General features: G+C 41.9%; 1 protein-coding gene across 1 annotated transcript; it reads left to right on the plus strand.

Moving 5' to 3' along the window:
* Positions 1-11718: 11718 nt before the first annotated feature.
* LOC117474895 (craniofacial development protein 2-like) lies at positions 11719-13149 on the plus strand. Its single transcript, XM_034120920.1, has one exon. It carries the CDS (start codon positions 11719-11721, stop codon positions 13147-13149), a length of 1431 nt encoding a protein of 476 aa, XP_033976811.1.
* Positions 13150-20708: the final 7559 nt, after the last annotated feature.

Genomic DNA, 20708 nt, shown 5'->3' on the forward strand with positions numbered 1-20708 from the left:
TAGTCTACTAACCCATCATTCAAGGGTGGTTTTCACTATAAGTAATGGTTTATTTTTGGACGGACACTATAATTTACAGTTTTTTACTATGTAAAATCTGAATTTACTTTAAAATGAAAATAAATCTATATTGATTCTGACTTTTCTACATCCAACTCACAGGTTTATCATTACTTTGAGAAAAAAGATTATTAATTTAACCCTTTTAGAAGGGAAGATATGGTCATTTGTTCTGGGAATGGCATTTTCGAGCCTGAGACCTGAAAAACAGGCTCAGGGTGGAACAGGTTAAGCATTAGTTGATGATCAACAGATAAGCAACTTTAGAGTTTAGTTGACTATCTGTTGATCGTCAACTAATCTAGAGTTGACCATCAGTATACTTTTAGTAGGTTCTCCACTAAGCGTTTGTAGGCATGTGTTAGGACTATCCAATTAAAGTGAAAAACAGTTGAGAACAGTAGAAAGTTTATAACCTATCAACAGAACACATGGGAATAAAGCGAAATGTTTTGCACAACTGATCACGAACACTGGATAACTGAAGTCAATACCAGGCTATAAAGCACAGTAAAACAAACACTATATGCAGCATATCAGAGAAAGAAAGCTTTTTTATTTTAAGAATATACTACAAATATAGTAAAAACACTGAACAGTTGTGAAATGGCAGATTTGTACAGTTTAATAACTATAAATAAAATAAACAACGAAACTTGACCAACAGAAGAACATTAAATTATTGATCTACCCTGAGGCCAAGGTCAACCGTTAAAGGTATAATATGTAGGAATTTCCTAAAAAACAATGTTTAAGAATATACTAACAGAAGAACATTAAATTAGACCCCCCCCCCCCCAACCACATTCATTCCTACTAAAGGACATCTAAACGTAATTGCAGATTAAAAAAATAGATTAAGAAAAGGGAACGTTCTGGACATGTTAATACATTTTATTAAAATGTGATTATTTCAAAACAGTTTTCCTAAAACAGTAACAAGTTTGTTTAAAAGCACAACTCATTAACATACATGGAGACACATGGTTATTACTTGATGGCTGCATCTGGCTCGTGGGCAACGTATCATTTCATGCTGTGCATCACGAGCCTGTTGCACTTAGACCTCTGCTGTTCCCTGTAAATACAAACGAAACATAAATTGAGTACAAATCAGGATTCAGGACACACCATGAAGGCTTCTCAATACTCTAATTTCCCCTCCTCGACTCCTCGACTCCTCGGTCCTCCGGTAGTGACCCGGAAATGGATTTCAGCGTGCCATGTTGAAGGACATCTAATTTCTCTAAATGCACATCGAGGACCGAGCATCGAGGAGGCTCTCTGGAGGAGCTATAACCGAGGAGACACTGATGGTTCCTCCGCGGATGCATTTCCGGGAACGGTGGAGGCGTTACGCACGGCCGGACTGATCTCAGCCAATGACAGCTCTGCATGCATCCCCTCGATATTATTTTAGTAACTGCTTTCATCGTGACGCGATGTTTACAGTGAGAACAGCTGTGAGGTCCGTGCAGAAAGCAGAGCAGTGTGTATAATATATATCACTCAGTATAACAGGCCTACATTACTCTCTGTATTTGTTTGCTGAGTCCATATTTTTCTAAGACCATTTAGTGCTTCACATAATAAAATACACAACGGCTGTAGCCTGATTATGCTTTAGGAGCTGTAGGTGTGTGTGGTACAGTGTGTAGGTGTGTGTGTTGTACAGTGCGTAGATGCGGCGGACCGACGGGTCTCAGTTGGTTTGGTGTCCTATGCTTACTTTTAATACTTGTAAATACAACTTTTGGCCCGTAATTTTAATTCCCCTTTTCAGCGACCAGAGAGAGGGGGGGAGGGGGGGGGGGGGGGGGGGATATATATCCAGTCTCTGATTGTGTTACGTTATTATGAGAGTGCTCTCATACTTTATATAAATATATTTGTGTGTATATGTCCGCATCTGTAGCCTGTTATTGTCTCATTATACCGCACTGTGAATGAAAAGTAAATATATAAGTCGTCATGAACACATCTGTCCATCAGACAGAGGGCTGCTGTGCCTCCTGTCATCATTAATGGACGTCTCTTTAAAATGACCGCTCAGAGGAGAGGAGTTCTCATTTCTCTAACCGCCTGCGGCTTCCCCTCCTCTCTCCTCGGTTCCCCTCCTCGAGTCCTCCGCTCGCATCTCTTGTGGGCGGGACTAAGTCTCGAGGATAGGAGTCGAGGAGGGGAGTCGAGGAGGGGAAATTAGAGTATTGAGAAGCCTCTCATGTGTTTTCCTCAACAACAAAAATCACATCCGTCTTGAAATCATAACGAGACAGTTTACATTAGCTGTTAACAGACGGTAACAGAGGTGCTATTCACATGCATTACAAGGGGTTTAAAGCTCCCATGTCATGCTTTTCCGGTTATTACCCGTCCCCTTGTGTGTTATGAAGGTTTTTATGCATGTAAACGGTGTGCAGAGTCAAAACCCTCAAAGTACACCCTGTAGCGAGTAAAACTCTAACACAGAAAATACCTCCCCAAAACGCCTCGTTGGAGATACGTCACTGCCCATTTGAGTCTTCCATTTAGTTCCGGGTACCGCCTGATGTCATGCGGTACCCGGAACGAAATGGACCAATCCCGAAGAGCTATGGCCACACCAGCAGCGGCGTGTTCCTCCTCCAGAGGTTCGAAGAACCGGCATTTCACAGACGAAAGCTTCCAAAACATTGCCCAGTTTGAGGCCGGATATGCACAGCTTGTTTGGACCGTTTGGAGCAGGGGAAGATCTGGGTATACAACCTGTAAGTTTGCATTGTTATTTGTGTATTTATCAAACAAGACTGTTTAAATGTGTAAACTGTGTTGGACTGCTAAGCCATTGACACAGTGCTAACTGTGCTAACTAAGTTGCTAGAGTTTCCATATATCAACTCTAATATCAGCAGATGGCCTTGCATACATGTATCTCATAGCAGGAGAATGTCTGCATTCACACACACGGAATACTCATACAGTATACTGTACTGTGATTTACCGTACATTGTGACCGTACATATACTGCATGTAGCTAACGAGGCTAGCTGTATGCTAGCGCAAAACAATGTATTCATGCAAGTTACATTGTATGGTAGCAGAATACCCGTATACGATTGCAATTATAAACACGTTATTGCTAGCCTAATATGAACCACTAGCTTTTGTTCATAGTAGTTTTATTACACTGCATTATAGTTGCCTTTCCTCCAAGCTAACGTTCATATCGTGTTAGCTACCAAGGTAAACAAAGCTAGGTTAGCATATTAGCAGGCAAGCTGTTCATTACACAACTACTACTAACGAATCTAAAACAACTAAGTTTCTCTAATATTTTGTGATTTGCATTTGATTTCGTCCAGCCAGATCCTGGCGGACAATCCATGACGTGCTAAAAGGCACTTCTACTACTACTGAGGCGTCGTGCTAAAAGGCACCGCACCGACTGTGCGCAGGCAAGATGCAAGGAGGAGGAATGGATGATATACCGTGTATATATGTATATTTATGTTCATTTTGTACATTTCTAAAAATAAAGTTTAATGGAAATACTTAGTAGGCCTATCCTTTCTTCCCTGAATTCATATATAGCAAACCATGATTTGATTTCTCATCAAACAGTAGTAGTTTATAACGGGTAAAAATAACTTACTCTTTGTTATGAGCGGCTCGTAGGCCACAAAGACAAGGAGACATACACGAGTTTACAAAACCACGGCACATTTATTGTGGTAAATGCAGATAGGTGGTTGAGAGGATCGCAGAGTTAGTCTTCCTGCAGCCGCTTTGGAGAGAGACTGGGGCCGTAGTGTCCGGAGGTGTCCGTGATCGTGCTGATTAGCCTCTTCAGCTCCACCCCATCGTAAGACAAAGGCCCTGGGGCCGTCACACTCTTCTATAACAACAGTTAAAAATATATATGTATATAAAATATACGGCTGTGCCGACGCCATGATAAGACTGATGTTACGCTGAGAGCAGCCGGGAAAAGCACTGTTAGACATGGGCGCAGCCTCTCTGGTGGTTGACTAATCAGAACGAGTGGCCGAGCTGACCAATCGGAGCACACTAGGCTCACAGGGAGGGGGGGGCAAGAGCTCCAACGAGTCGTTTAGTGGAGAAAGTGAATACTGCTGAATACACATGCTTGACAGAGATGCTGTATGCGAAACCAATGGGAGTTTGGAAAATTGCACAGTATAAATCTATTTTAGTATACCTCAACAATGTAATTATGATCAGTGGAAATGGCCATGACATGGGCCCTTTAAGCCATCAACAAAAAGGCTGGTTTGCAAGAAAATGAGCCAAATAGTCATGATATTGATATAGTTCATAACATGTCCAACTACTTCTTTTTAACCCCACCTCATGCTCAGAGATTTACATAAAGTGGCACATGGGTCCTAGAATAAAAAGAACAGACGATTATTTCAACTTTTATCTTGATAAGTGAGAGCGCAGGCCAGTCTACATGAATGCAGGGCAAGGCACGTTTCTGTCCAAAGGTTCCATGATGGAGTCGATAATGTTTTAAAATATCACTTTGAGTGGTGACACTAGTGCTGCATAGTTTACATCTCCATCCCATCTGTGATTCAAAAAATAGAAATGGGTACGTTTACCTGATGCTCATTGTATTAGTATGTAAACATAACACGTCTTGAATTAACCTCTGAAACAACAACTTTAGTCTGACTCAAGGGCTTACCTAATGTGAACCTGAAGTCCATAGCAGGAGGCACAATGTCTTCAAGAGGAGGTGTGACTGTTTTCTGGAGAAGCAAATAAAAGAACAAAATAGTTACATGATGAACATGTAACAATCATTTCAGTAGAATTCATTAAAACATATTTAATTCAATTAATGGAATCAAACTAGTGCAAATGCTATTTATAGCATTCCACTATAGTTATTCGAATCTTTATTCTTCCTCTTCTGATTATTTCAGCCAATACTTTGGCTCTCCATAACTTCAGCCTAGTTTCAGCTACAGAAACCATTCAAATATTAAACTATTCAGCCTGTTCAGGAATCGATGAGAAACCTTCAACTTACAAAAAATATTGTATACTTTTTGAAATATTCAGCTTTTTAACACTAGAACCGCCAATCGGGTCAATTTGACCCAGAGCTGTTTTTTATTGTGTGTAACTTTTTTTCAATAAAATATTAAAGTCTTCCAGTCTGTGACTTTTCCTGAAAGTGTGTTATGTAGCACCCTATGTCGTTAAAAATGGTCAATATGAAGTCAGATTGAAGAAATCGCCCCAAAAATTGCCATTTATACCTATTTCCGCCAAGCGGGTCATATTGACCCCACCCCTTTTCATATAAACATGACGTGTTGCTATAGCAACGCCTTTTGTCTACTGCGGTTCCTTATAGATTGAGAGATAGATTGAGAGAGAGAGAGATAGATGGATAGATAGAGAGAGAGAGAGAGAGATAGAGACAGTCTGTAGTGAGTGTAAGGAGTGCGCTCCCGCTCACGGGAGACTGCTCGCGCTGCGCTCCGCAGCAAACAGCTGTGGGGCGAGTTGAAAGTACATTATGCTGGCCGCGGTGTCTAAATAATGCTTCCGGCCCAGCGGGCCATTTATAATGTCGAGCCCTGAGAGTCCACAGATTCTATTGGTATACGTTTCATCCCTGTGCGATCAAAACTCACTGTTCAATAAAAGAACATTTTACCTTGAAAATCAATGCATTCTAATAGCGGGTCAATTTGACCCAGGTGGCGGTTTTAGGTATAAAAAATCTCTGGCGATTCTAGTGTTAAACTCTTTTTTTAACATGGAAGTCAATGGGAGATGCCTTCAAATCCTCTTTTCCGACACTTTGCGCCAAATGCTACTCCTTCCACATACTTTCAGCTAGACACTTCATTCCAACTTTCAAATGATCACAAGACCTTCAGCTATAAAACTTGTTATTCTTCATATCTTTTACACTTTTTGAGATATTTAACTTAGTTTGGAGCTTGGTAGAGAGGCCTTTTTCAGATTTTAACATTAGTGTGGATGGAGCAGCTCGTTAAGTCTAGAGTGCTTTGATCTCAAAACAGAGTGTAACAGTGCTTCAAATTCTCCCCAAAAAATGTTTTAAACTTGCCATAATTCCCAAACCCTACACTCCTCAGACCTATTTTCTCATGAAAAACGTAGGAAAACCTCTCTTAGGTTGGAAAATTAAAAAAAATTAAGAAGAAATATTAAACAAAATGCCTCTTGAGGGCATGAAGAGACAAAAAGTCCACCTAGCTCCCAATTGATTCCCATGTTAAATTTTTCCGGAACTTTCTTCAGAACAGAGAGAAGTACACTTTAGACAAACTGCTCCCATCTCCACATTTTACACACAAAAACAAAAAAACAAACATATATCAGTTCATTGGGGTTCCCTGATGCTCACGGTCTGGTATTTCTTTGATAGGAGCCATAGTTTTTGAACAGATGGCAAAATGGTCAGATATAATCCTCAATGCATTCTTAATGGCACTCAGTGCTGCAGTTGGTTGCCATGGTGCTGCTGGGCAGATTGAAACCTTTGATCTCTGGGCTCACACAGCTGTTATGATTATTTGTTATGATTAGGTGCTCAGCACAGAAACAAACACTGACAAACACACTGGACTTTAACAGACTGTCTCAGCCTATTCTTTTCTGTCTGATGGAGACTTCATACTACTTACATCTGATATCTAACTCCTTAAGCCTACTTTCAGCTATAAACCATTCAACTATTAAATTATTCAGCTATTTCAGGACATTGATGCTATACGTTTTAGAGACGTCACCCCATTCAAAGTGAATGGGCAGAAGCGTTAGAAGATTTTTTTAACGCTGCTGTGTGGACGCTCCGTTAGAGCGGCACAGGGGAACAGTTTGCGGAGTTGATTCTTAAAGGTGGGGTAGGTAAGTTTGAGAAACCGGCTCGAGATACACTTTTTGTTATATTCCATGGAATGCTCTTAACATCCCGATAGCAATGAATATCTTAAGTGCTTTGACAAAAAATCCATAAAAAAATGTCATCTGTGGAAGCCGTAGTACTGTAAAAAGCACGACCAATCATTTTAGCCGGCCCGGCTAAAATAACTGGATGGCCTACCTGCCTGTCAGCCTTCCATCTGTGCACAAACTTATCTCGTGCCCTCATTGGTCATGTGCGCGTTCGTGTGTGTTGGAGGAGGGGCTCTGTAAGGAAGTGGCAGATTTTCTCCGGTTGTGTATTTTCTAATTCTAGCGATCTCGAGCCGGTTTCTCAAACTTACCTACCCTACCTTTAATACATGCTCTTAACTTAACCACAGAATTGTGTCGGTAGGCACTTGATGCAAACTTTGCCCAACACCATTTGCGCGAAAAAATAGACTACATGAGCACGACAGGGCTGAGTCTAAATGTAACAGCAGTAATGGTGCTGGCATGTCGATGTTCCGTTCAAAACAGTGAATACAAGAAAAGTAAATAACACTTGCTAGTTAAAAAGCAGTAATTAGTAACTCAGGTGGTATGCTTACTTGTTTTACGATGATTTTAAGAGAATCCAACGCAAACACGTGTCCAACTGCCGAAGAATCGCTGAGGAACAGGAAGTCTCACACCGCGGGATTCTCGTTTGAGGGCGTGTCATGACCGTGGCGTTGACAAAATAATTTTCATGAAGTTTTCCAAAACGTATTTATAAGAAAGTTCAGAAAATGTGATATTAATTTACAAATTAATGAGTTCTTAAAACATGTTCTCATTGTTGCTTAAGTGTTACTTATTTAAACGCACATTGAAAAAAAAGTAATTTAGGGCAAGTCAATTACATTAAAAATTGAGTTTTGTTGACTTCACCATCGGAACTGTTTTTACAGTGCATGGAGGCAAGATACAATTTAGACAAGTAGCCAGCTAGCTAATGTTACAACATATTTATTTCAGCGTATAGTATAGATAATGACACTGACATGAACTAGGCTTACTTGCATAAACAGCATGGTTTTTACATTAGCTGCTGTTATTTGAATTAATTATATATCCAACTTAGTGTGTGTAACACACACAGAAAATGTTCAGTTTATCATACAATTTGATGTCCTGCAATTGCCAACGTAAAAGATGTGGACGTTTGAGGAGAAGTGTTAGGACAAAGTCACTTTTCTCACAATCACACTGGAGTTTTTCGCATTGATGAAGTACATCCATAGGTAAGCAATGCAAAGGTATTATCTTATTTCAGTATTTGATAGATTGCAGTAGCCTATGTGTAGAGTGCATTTGAGTATATGGAGTACATTTGCACTACAGCACATGCTGTTATCATAATTTATGGTGGCATGGATTTATGGTCAATCTGAAAGAATATTGCAAAAGCATATGACCTTGATTGGCCAGATATGTTACAGTAACAAAAAAACTCTCTTGACGTTAACTTTTGGCTCTTGCTAATTTCATCATGTTGTAAGTTGACCATATTTTGTTTTTCTGCTCTTAAGTATTATTTGTTTCTGCTTTCAAGCATTAGGATTTCTTATAAATCATAAGTTTGGGCTTCTGACAGAAGAGTATGGTGGTGATTCTATCTATACAACCATATGTGACACTGTGTTGCAATGAGCATCAGTTTTAGCACTGTCCTTATTTAATTATTTGTGTTAATCCTTGATAGATTTGCACAGGGTTTGCATCTACGGCAAGTTGACATGCTTCAAGATGGCAGTGCAAAGAGCTCAGCAACACTTTCCATGATGTCAAAGAAACTCAGAAGAATCAGTGTAAAAAGCCTGGGAAAGCACCAAAAGAAAAAGAAGCAGAAAGTCGGTGGGGTTAATGTTCACATTGATGAGAGCAAATTCTGCCACAAACGCAAGGTAATTTAATTTAAATGTGCAATACACTTGACTAAATGTGTTACATTTTCTATAACCTGAAAGAGCTTACATCATTATGTGAATCATAATTTAGGAGATATAGAGAGTGGGTGGGAGGGGAGAGTCATAGATAGAATATTAAAAAAAAATGGCAGAAATGAATATCACTCTCCCCAAAGCTGTCAATCAGTTAATAAAAAAACTGTTTCATTATGATGTCATCATGCCACTGTAATTTTACAATGGTGATCCACCCTCCCCATTCCTCTGCCAAGGATGTCCTATTTACAATCTACAGGAAATTAAGAAGCCAAACTTCAGTACAATGTGAAAGCATAGGGAAAACACATAAAACTGCTCTGAGAACAGTTTATTGATGTTAAAGGAAACCTATCATGCTATATTTAAATGATATATTGCAGGGCCATACCTATATAAGGTATATTTATACGTTTCTGTTTTCAAAATACCAAACAGATCATGCATTTTAGCCATGCCTCATTTCGCTCTATGTGCTGTTTGCTGTCTACGGGTCTGATTCTGCTGACCACGCCCCCCTGCAGGAGAGGGGAGCCGTGCTTTGATCAGCTGCTGGGCTGTCAGAAGAGGGGGAGAAAAAGAGATCTCCGTCCTCCGTGTTATTATAGGCCTATAGAGTCGTTATTCATTTGTTTTAAAGCTCAATAAATAACAAAGAAGACCTTTGACCGGCACTTTTCTAATTTTGTCCGGAAGATTTAAACTTTAACGGACATCTTGACCGGCGAAAAGAAACTGAAAACTGAAACTCTGCCGCACGGTCCCCTCGTTCCTTGGAAGAGGCGGAGAGGTGGGTGTTTGTCATCTGCTGGTGGACTAACCGGAGAGAATTACAGTGCTTGCCTCGACGGGGAGGGATTGCATTGAATTAAAGCAGCGGGAGCAAACAGAAGGGTAACCATGGTAACCAAGTCTTCTTCGCTGCTTTTGTGGCAGACTACAGCGCCACTTACAGGCCTGGCATATGTACTACAGCGTCTCCAGCGCTTTCGAACGGCAATGGCCGTGGCTGTCTCCTCCTGATTGGTGGAGTTGGCCCAATAGCCGTAGCGCCACTGTCCTGACGTCAGGACAGTGTTCAAATCTGGATCAGTTTTTATCAGATCCGTTGCAGCCCCTTTTTTAGAGATTTGGGTATGGAGGAAAATAGAGAGGGTTGTGTTTTCTGACACTTGGTGAGTTCCCTGGAACACCGGGGACACATATTCATGTATAAAAGACGTACAAAAGTGCATTTTGCATGATAGGTCCCCTTTAAATGAAACCAGCATCCGGTGAAAATGGTGCCTTCCTATCACCAAGCATCCTCTCCAATAATAGTGTGAGAATCTGCAGTACTTCCTCCTTCTTTTCCCCTTCTGTGTTTGTCTGTCTTCCTGGCTGGGCGTGGCTGACCTACTTTCTGATTCCCGCCAACTCACCTCCACTGCTGTTGTTCATCTCACTGATTGCCACTACTCACCTGCACCTGCTTAAAACCCTGGTTCCCATCCTCAGACTTCGCCAGTTCTTCGTTTATTCTTCAGTGGTAAACTATCGTCCAGGCCTACTAGCATTTTTCCTAGTAACTTTTTTGATGCTCCTAGTGAGAGGATATTCCTTCCTAACCCTGCTTTTTTCCTGTTCCAGATCCACACACCTGCCGCTCTGCTTGCCACGTCCAGCCTCCGACTCCTCGTCTGATTTCCCTCCGTGCTTCCACGCACACCAGCTCGATCCTGACTACATTCGCCAGCTCTGGATTCCCGGCTCTCCTCGTCGGTGTTTCCTCCGTGCTTCCACGCACACCAGCTCGATCCTGATTACATTCGCCAGCTCTGGATCCCCGGCTCTCCTCGTCGGTGCTCCCTCCGTGCATCTCCGCACCTCCGTTTCCCCCTGGTCTATCCAGCTCCACGTCTCCCTTCTCTGAGCTCCTCGTCTACACCTTGCCTGTGCCGTGGTCAAATAAAGCCTATTTTTTGACACTTCACCACTGTTTCTGTCTAAGTGCTTGCGTAGCGGTTTCTCATCTCCAGTCACTTCTCGGGAAGCCTAACAAATAGTGCCATATTGATTATGTTAAAGAAGATGTTAATTATTTGGGCTTTTGTAAGTGTGTGAGGGGGTTTCCAACCCAAAGATAGCAACAAATATGTCACTTATTCATACACAGGGGAAACACTTTGCACTCATTGGCATTTTATTGTATTTGTTTAACCTAAAGAGGGTTTATTTACGGAAGCGTAATGCATACACATGAGAAATAAACGTTTTCTGTTTTTCTTAATTAACAAGATTATTATCTCAGAATTGTGTGTGCTTGTATGCAGGGCTGTGTGATGCGTAGTGCAGTAGATCTGTGGTAGTAGTGCTTGTAGTTAGTGCATGCTGCATGCTGCTTCTGCTTGCTACTCTGCTTTCAGCTACTGCCGCCGACTAGCCCTCCTCGCGGAGGGTGAAAAGGGGAGCCGAGTGTGTAAGTCTCCTCCTGCTGGTACAAAGCCGCTCCACCGCCAAGACTTCTGGAGTGCCTCCTCGTGGCCACACATGGTAACTGGGTACCGTGAGGTCCCAGGCTAAACTGTAGGGGATCTCGGAGCAACAGTGGGCCCCAGAGGCAAGGCGTGCAGGCCCACCGGTGTGTGGACACGCCCTGGCGCCTGCCAACCACTGACCCAGCTATGGGCAAATAGCAGGGGCAGATGGGGCTCATAGGAGAAGGACACTCTGAACTAAAACCAGGACTGAGAGGAGTTGCGCCCACCAGTCCTTAATTAGCATGGTAAAGCCAACCATGAAGAACAAAGTCATCCCAAATCCTATACTTCCAGCGGCGGGAGTCCGCAGGAACATCGCAGCGGATGGTGGTGCTGGTCCTCCTTCCGGAGGACAACATGACGATAGGACCCCAAACCAGCAAGGGAGGGTCCTGTCCGATCACAGAACCCCGTCCAATGCACTCATGCGTTGTCGGAGACCATTCGTAATGGGAACCTTCAATGCATGTACAGTGAGAGAAGAAGCTAGATTGGTAGAACTAGCACACTGTGCTGGGGAACAGGGAGTGGAGGTCCTGGGAATCCAGGAACACAGAAGAGTGCACACTGATGACCGGATCGTGTATCGCAGAGTGGAGAGATGCACGTTCATCACTGCATCTGCGTGGCGAAACGAGGCCCAGGCTGCAACAGGGGGCGTAGGGCTAATGCTGGGTCCTCTGGCGCGTAAGGCTCTCCGTCGGGTTTATCATCACACCGATAGGATCCTTATTGCAGAGTTCTCAGGCAACCCAGTAACAACAGTCATAGTCGTGTACTCACCCACCAACGTGGCACCATCTGAGGAGGTGGAGAAGTTCTATGAGGACCTTGCAACAGCAGTCCGAGATGTCCCAGCGCACAACTTCCTGGCAATCCTGGGTGACTTCAACGCAAGGCTTGGACCAGAGGACGCACCCTACCCATACCACGACTCTACCAACCGCAATGGTGCATACCTCACGGCCCTTCTCATGGAACACGAGCTACTGGCAGCGAACACCACGTTCTGGAAAAGAACAGGCAAGAGATGGACCTTCCAAGATCGAGCCACAGGTATGCTACGTCAGTTGGACTACAAACTTGTGAGGAAAAAGTGGAGGAACTCCATCCTGAATGCTGAACCGTACAGCACGTTCAGCTCTGTGGGCTCTGATCACCGCGTGGTCTCCATGAGGGTGCGACTGAGCCTCAGGGTCCCCAAGCCAAGCCCCAAGATCCGGCATGACTGGAAGGCATTCACAACCGACCCTGGCCTTCAAACCAGGTATACGGAGGTGGTTAGGAAGCGCTTTCGGCAGCTGGATAAGGGAGCAGAGCCCAGCAGCGAATACAGGAGATTCGTTGTTGCAAACGAGGAGGCGACCAGGCTATGTGTGCCCGTGCTGGACAGAGCCAGAACCTCCCTTCGGTCCAGACATCCGGAGGTCGTAGCGGCACGGGGTAGGGTGGAGGAAGCACGCCTCAACTTTGAGCGTGAACCAACCTTGGAGAGACGTGGGGTACTGAACGAAGCCAAACAGCTTCTCTTCAGTACCTACGACACCATCAAAGGGGAGGAACTAATGGAGAATGTGCGAAGAGTGCAGGCAGCGCAGGGTGAAAGGCAATATGGGGAGGCCTGGAGGGTCATCAATGAGATGACCGGGCGGAAGAGGACTAAGGAGGGACAGGTTGAGGGACACTAAAACTGGAGACCTCTCAAAGCCAGACAACTACCGAGGCATCAGCCTGACATGTATCACCGCAAAGGTTTACAACCGGATGATACTGAACAGGATACGGCACGTCATCGACCCTCACCTGAGGGAGAGCCAGAATGGCTTTCGAGAGGGGAGAACCACCGTAGCCCAGATCTTGGCACTAAGGAGAATGATCGAGGAGGTGAAAAAGGATAACCTGACTGCTGTACTGTGCTTTATCGACTTCAAAAAGGCATTTGACTCGATCCACAGAAGCACAATGGTGAAGATCCTTGAGGCATACAGTGTCCCTCCCAACATACTCCGGGCAATAGAGACCATGTACGCAGGAACAAGCGCCAAGGTGGTGACCCCAGATGGCAACAGCGAGGAGTTTGACATCCTGGCTGGGGTAATGCAAGGGGACACCCTAGCCTAGGGGTGCATACCGGTTCCCGGTATTACCGAAATACCGGTTACTGGTGGCTACGGTATACCGTACCGAAATCAGATCCGGTTTTCGATCGTTTTTTAAATTTTTTTATAAAAGTGAGGCATAATATCCTTAAACTTGTGCCCAAACCGTCGGAATTACGATGTCAATTTCGCAGTGAATCTCCGCAACCAAGTCACTTTTGAAAATCTAAAGTGTGGCTGCATATGACTGCCAGTCTGAATGGTGGGGTCTGTAACCACTGCCAGTCTGAATGGTGGGGTCTGTAACCACTGCAAGAAGTTTATTTCTGGGAAAGGTGGCAACACATCCAATCTCCAACCAATGCTGTCTCGTATGGCAACCAAGTACCTCTGTGTTCAGGGAAGCAGCGTGCCAAGCGAGAGAGTGTTCAGTTTAGCAGGTGATATCCTACGCTGTGAAAGGGCCCGTTTGGATCCAGAGAGAGCAGATATGCTCATCTTCTTGAAGATGAATGCACAAAACTGAACTGTGATGGGATTTGTTTTCTTTCATCAGGCAAATGTTGATTTTAAGGATGCTATTTGTTTTATGTGCAATGCCGAGATCTCATGATCCTTTATGTGTTCTCTGGTCAGTTGAATCTCAGGTTGAATAGTGATTATACTGGTGCTATTTTATTTTTCCATTGACAAGATGTACTATTCCCGCCTGATGGTTGTTATAAATGATATTGCAGAATCAGTTTTCTTCATAGATAACGTGTTTTTCATTGTTTGTTCAGTACTAAAAGGTCCAAGTCCCACAATTGAATTTAATATTCATTTGACATGTTAACTATATAATAAAGCGCTTCATGGGAGTAATTGCGGGATGATAAAATGTTTCCCTTATGCAACATGAAAGTATCACGATATGTATCGGTATCGTTCAGTGGTATCGGTATCGGTATAGGTATCGTAAAAAAGTCAACGATATGCATCCCTACCCTAGCCCCCTTCCTCTTCATCATAGTCCTGGATTATGCGCTCAGGAAAGCCATCAGTGGATGAGAGCAGGATCGTGGCTTCACTCTAACACCAAGGAGGTCGAGACGATACCCCACAGTAGTCCTGACAGACCTGGACTATGCGGACGACATCAGCCTGCTCTCCGACAGCGTGGAACAAGCACAGGAACTCCTGAACAGAGTGGAGTTAGAGTGTGCCAATGTTGGCCTTAGGCTAAATGCCAAGAAAACTGAGGTTATCACCTACAACATCTTACCGGAACATCCACCTCTGACAACAACAGAAGGCACTGTGCTTAAAGAAGTCAAGGACTTCAAGTACCTGGGCTCATGGGTCAACTCAACCGAGCAAGATCTTAAGGTGAGGAAGGCACTTGCATGGAGGGCCCTGAACGGCATGACCAGTGTATGGAACTCCAACCTCCCCCGACAAATCAAACTCAGCTTCTTCTATGCAACGGTAGAGTCTGTTCTCCTCTATGGCAGTGAATGCTGGACCCTGAAGCCAACCCTGCAAAAGTCTCTAGACGGATGTTACACCAGAATGTTGCGAGCAGTACTTAACATCAGCAAGAGTGTACATGTAACCAACAAGATCCTGTACGAGGGAATACCAAGGGTGAGCGAGAAAATTGCAGCCAGGAGAATGAGACTAGCAGGACATTGCCAAAGGCATCAAGAGCTGCCAGCCAGCAAATTGGTGCTGTGGGAACCAACACACGGCCATCGGTCACGAGGACGTCGCACATATCTCTGAATATCTCAAAGGTTGTGGTGACTGATGTTGCACTCTCTGATCATTCCTGTGTTTTCTTTGAGAGCTCTATTTCTGTTCACAAAAATGTTCAGAAAGAGGTAACCACAAAGCGATATTTAACTGAAAATACTAGGGAAATGTTTACTCATAATTTCTCATCCACACTTGCCCCTGCTAACATCTCAGTAAATGAGCTAGTAGATCATTTTAATTCAAAAATTAAAAATGTTATAGATACCATTGCTCCAACTAAGGTAAAGGAAGTGATTAGCAAGAAAATATCTCCATGGAGAAAGGCCATGACCGTGAGAACAGAAAAAAGAGAGTGTCGAAAAGCTGAACGTAGGTGGCGAAAAACAAATCTCCAGGTTCACTTTGAAATCTATAAAGAGAGACTTGGCCTTTATAATTTGGAATTGAAAAACGCACGACAGTCTTTCTTCTCTGACATCATTACCAAAAACAAAAACAACGCACGTGCCTTGTTTGCTACCGTCGACAGACTAACTAACCCCCCAGTGTCAGTAGCCTCTGAATTTCTATCCACCAGGGCGTGCAATGATTTTGCCTCCTTCTTCACTGACAAAATTCAGAAAATTAGACAAGCAGTCAGTGCCTCTACATCAGGTACAGCAAATGTTTTGTCCCTATGTCCACCTAATATCAATTCAAACACCATGACACAATTCCATCAGATTAATGGTAAAAACTTAGAGGACATTATTCAACTTCTGAAATCCTCCTCCTGCTGCCTTGATATTATTCCAACAGGATTTTTCAAAGATGTTTTTCCTTGCATGGCCTCAGATCTACTTCATATAGTAAACACATCTCTTCACTCAGGTATTTTTCCAGAGGCCCTGAAAACTGCAGTCATTAAACCGCTCTTAAAAAAGAATAATCTAGATGCCTCAGTAATGAACAATTACAGGCCAATATCAAACCTACCATTTCTAGGTAAAATCATTGAAAAAGTAGTATTTCAACAGTTGAGTAACTTCTTGCATTTAAATAACTGTTTGGATGTGTTCCAGTCAGGATTTCGTCCAAACCACAGCACTGAGACTGCTCTTGTAAAGGTCTTCAATGACATCCACTTAAACACAGACAGTGGCAGAACTTCAGTGTTAGTATTATTAGATCTCAGTGCTGCATTTGACACTGTTGACCACAACATATTACTAGACCGACTAGAAAACTGGGTGGGACTTTCGGCAACAGTTCTAAATTGGTTTGAGTCCTACTTAAAGGACAGAAAAAACTTTATTTCTATAGGTAAATACACATCTGAGTTGACAAATATGACATGTGGGGTACCTCAAGGCTCCATCTTGGGGCCTCTTCTCTTTAACATCTACATGCTACCACTGGCTCAGATAATGAAAAACAACAAAATAAGTTACCATAGCTATGCGGATGACACACAAATTTACGTAACAATTTCACCAGGAGATTATGCTCCAATTCAAACACTGAGTAAGTGCATTGAACAAATCAATGACTGGATGTGTCAGAACTTTCTCCAATTAAACAAAGATAAAAACTGAGGTAATGGTTTTTGGAGCCAAGGCAGAACGTATAAAAGTTAGCGCTGAGCTTCAGTCTGCAATGTTCAAAACAACAGATAAAGCCAGAAATCTAGGTGTAGTCATGGACTCTGACCTGAGTTTCAACAGTCACATTAAAACAGTTACTAAATCAGCCTACTATCACCTAAAGAACATATCTAGGATTAAAGGACTAATGTCACAGCAGGATTTGGAAAAACTTGTCGATGCTTTTATCTTCAGTAGACTCGACTACTGCAATGGTGTCTTTACAGGCCTCACTAAAAAATCTATTAGAAAGCTGCAGCTAATTCAGAACGCCGCTGCTCGAGTCCTCACTAACACTAAGAAAGTGGATCACATCACTCCTGTTCTGAAGTCTTTACACTGGCTTCCTGTGTGTCAAAGAATAGATTTCAAAATATTGTTGCTGGTTTATAAAGCTTTGAATGGTTTAGGCCCAAAATACATGTCTGACCTACTGCTAAATTATGAACCATCCAGAACTCTCAGGTCTTCAGGGACTGGTCAGCTTTCTGTCCCCAGAGTCAGAACTAAACATGGTAAAGCAGCATTCAGTTATTATGCTCCGAATATCTGGAACAAACTCCCAGAAACCTGCAGGTCCGCTGCAACTCTTACTACTTTTAAATCCAGGCTGAAGACTTTTCTTTTTGCCGCTGCTTTTAATTGAACTATTCACATCTTAAACTGCACTGTAACTTTTAACTTTTATCCATGTATTTTTTCTTTTAATGTTTATTTTATTATCTTTCCTTTTTAATGACTGATTTTAAATGCCATTTTTAAAATGTCTTCCATTTTTGTAAAGCACTTTGAATTACCTTGTGTTGAAAGGTGCTATATAAATAAACTTGCCTTGCCTTGCCTTGCCTTGCACACTAACATACGTGGACGTACTCAAGAATGACGCAGGAGCACAAAGTACCAATGAACTGGCCAGATGTATGGAGAACCGGGATGACTGGAAGCGACGATGGAGGGCTCGTCTGAGGACGACCTAGAGAGATTCCAGGAAAAGCTCTCGTGAAAAACCTTTTTATTATTATTTATTAGGCTTCTGTATTTATCTTATATATTAGTCAAATAAAACAGGAACAGGTGTTCCTAACTCAAAAATTACATACATAATGAATAAATAACTAAATATTCACACAAAGCCAGAGTCAAGACTAAATTGACTTGCATTACAAGATTTGGTAATTGTTTTCAATCAATTTCAGTCAACATTTTGTGGTTCCTAATGTGGTCATAGTGACAAAAGAAAAGCACAAATTCATGAACTGTCGAGGAGAAAAAAGATAACCTTAGGGTTAGACCTTGAGAAGATTATCCCTTTCCAGCAAATCATTTTGTAAGCATGTTTACTGTGTTATAAGGAAAAACAGATTTAGATGAAAAGGTAATTACACGTGACCTGACTAACAATAGATTGATTAAACATAAAGTCAAGAGATTATTTTGTAATAATGTTCACACTGTTTTTTGGTAGTATGGAAGAGGACGCTTTGGTGACACCTGGAAAAGAAAGAGATCGTGGGTGTTTGGTATACTTGAGATCAAAGCTGCAAGCAGACGTCCCATTCTTCGCCTTGTAAAGAGAAGAAACAAGGAGACCCTTGTTCCCATCATCAATAAGCATATCAAGCCTCAAAGTCTTGTTGTGAGTGATGAGTGGAGAGCATATGCCAGTCTTTCCCAGAAGGGCTACAGGCATGTCAGGGTCAACCACAGCCAGAATTATGTTGATCCACAAACAGGACTACATACTCAAAATATTGAGAGAGCATGGCAGACATACAAGAGGGAAGTTTGGCGTATGCGGGGCAATCGTTCTGAGAAAACCTTAAAAAAACAGCTCTCCTTCATACTGGTTAGCAAGAACATATAAACATGGTGTACTTGGAAGACTTATCAAGGACATAAGGGATGGTAACCACAGATCAGTTTAAGACCTTTCTGTAGCCTAATTATTGTTGTTAACTGATCGAGCTGCACACCCTGGTAATTGGCTGGCGGCACATTGGGCCCAAAGGCTCTTTGCTGACGCCCATAAACGTCCTGAACACAGCAAAATAAAAGGGGAAAAAGACAAAACACAGGCAGAGGGCAGGGTCTCTGTAGATACAGACACCATCACACACTTGTAGTGGATCATATATATTTATATCTATACATTGTTTTTTAGGAAATTCCTACATATTATACCTTTAACGGTTGACCTTGGCCTCAGGGTAGATCAATCATTTAATGTTCTTCTGTTGGTCAAGTTTCGTTGTTTATTTTATTTATAGTTATTAAACTGTACAAATCTGCCATTTCACAACTGTTCAGTGTTTTTACTATATTTGTAGTATATTCTTAAAATAAAAAAGCTTTTTTTCTCTGATATGCTGCATATAGTGTTTGTTTTACTGTGCTTTATAGCCTGGTATTGACTTCAGTTATCCAGTGTTTGTGACCCAGCTAGCGGGGAACGTTCTCACAACTTTGGCTATCATTACCTACAGGTTCTAATAAGGTTTTAAAGAAACGTTTTAATCTGATGTTCAAAGAACCTTTTTAGGATGTTTATTTTTTCAAATAAGGTTCCTATAAGGTTTAAGGTTAACTAAGACATAACGTTTTATCTGCAACATTCAGAGGATGTTTTGAGGATGTTATTAAGGCCTGAGATGACAGAAAGTTTTTTTATAAAACGTTCCTTTAATGTGATATGTTAACAAAGGTGGAACGTTTTGCCTGCAACATTCTAAGGATGTGTTTTGGACGTTGTTGGGTAACACATTAAAGATGTTCTTTATAAAACGTTCCCTCAATGTTACTTGATAACAAAAGAAGAACATTCTCCAAGCAACATTCTGAAAATGTTTTCAGGATGTTATTGAGGCCTGAGATGACAGAAAGTGTTTTATAAAATGTTCCTTTAATGTGATATGTTAACAAAGGTGGAACGTTTTGCCTGCAACATTCTGAGGATGTGTTTTGGACATTGTTGGGTAACACATTAAAGATGTTCTTTATAAAACGTTCCCTCAATGTTACATGATAACAAATGAAGAACATTCTCCAAGAAACATTCTGAAAATGTTTTCAGGATGTTATTATTTTTTTATAAAACGTTCCTGTTATGGCAAATATTAACACGGTCATGGTCAACGTCAGATTTATTTCTAGAGCGCTTTAAAAAACAAACTTGTTGCATTTGTTTGAAAAGGATGTTTTAAAAAAAATCTGATGTCACCATATTTTCCTTTTGAAAAGCACAAACAAGCACGTAATTCATGATAAGCTGTAAGCAGATATTGCATGTTTGCGGTGGCATGTGTGAGTTCCCAGCTAGAAATGTTTGTTACCATTCGTTGTTCTAGGAATGTTTTCAGCGGGACGTTTTATTTTGGTTCCCAGAATGTTCTTCTGAAAGGTAGGATAACGTTCTTTAAAAACATTCTTGAAATGTTTGGTGATAACCTTCTTAAAATGTTTTTGATAACCTTCTTAAGATGTTTTTGATAACATTGTTAGAACATTATGCCCTACTGTTCTTAAAACGTTTTCAGCAGGACGTTTTATTTTGGTTCCCAGAATGTTCTTCTGAAAGGTAGGATAACGTTCTTTAAAAACATTCTTGAAATGTTTGGTGATAACCTTCTTAAGATGTTTTTGATAACCTTCTTAAGATGTTTTTGATAACATTGTTAGAACATTATGCCCTACTGTTCTTAAAACGTTTTCAGCGGGACGTTTTATTTTGGTTCCCAGAATGTTCTTCTGAAAGGTAGGATATAAACAAATGTTACTTTTACCAGCTGATTC

This window comes from Trematomus bernacchii, unplaced genomic scaffold (assembly GCF_902827165.1).
Source record: "Trematomus bernacchii unplaced genomic scaffold, fTreBer1.1, whole genome shotgun sequence".
Lineage (NCBI taxonomy): Eukaryota > Metazoa > Chordata > Actinopteri > Perciformes > Nototheniidae > Trematomus > Trematomus bernacchii.

What these genes read in the sequence shown, in the direction of transcription:
- LOC117474895 (XM_034120920.1), top strand. Translation starts at nt 11,719, where the DNA reads ATGAAGAACAAAGTCATCCCAAATCCTATACTTCCAGCGGCGGGAGTC.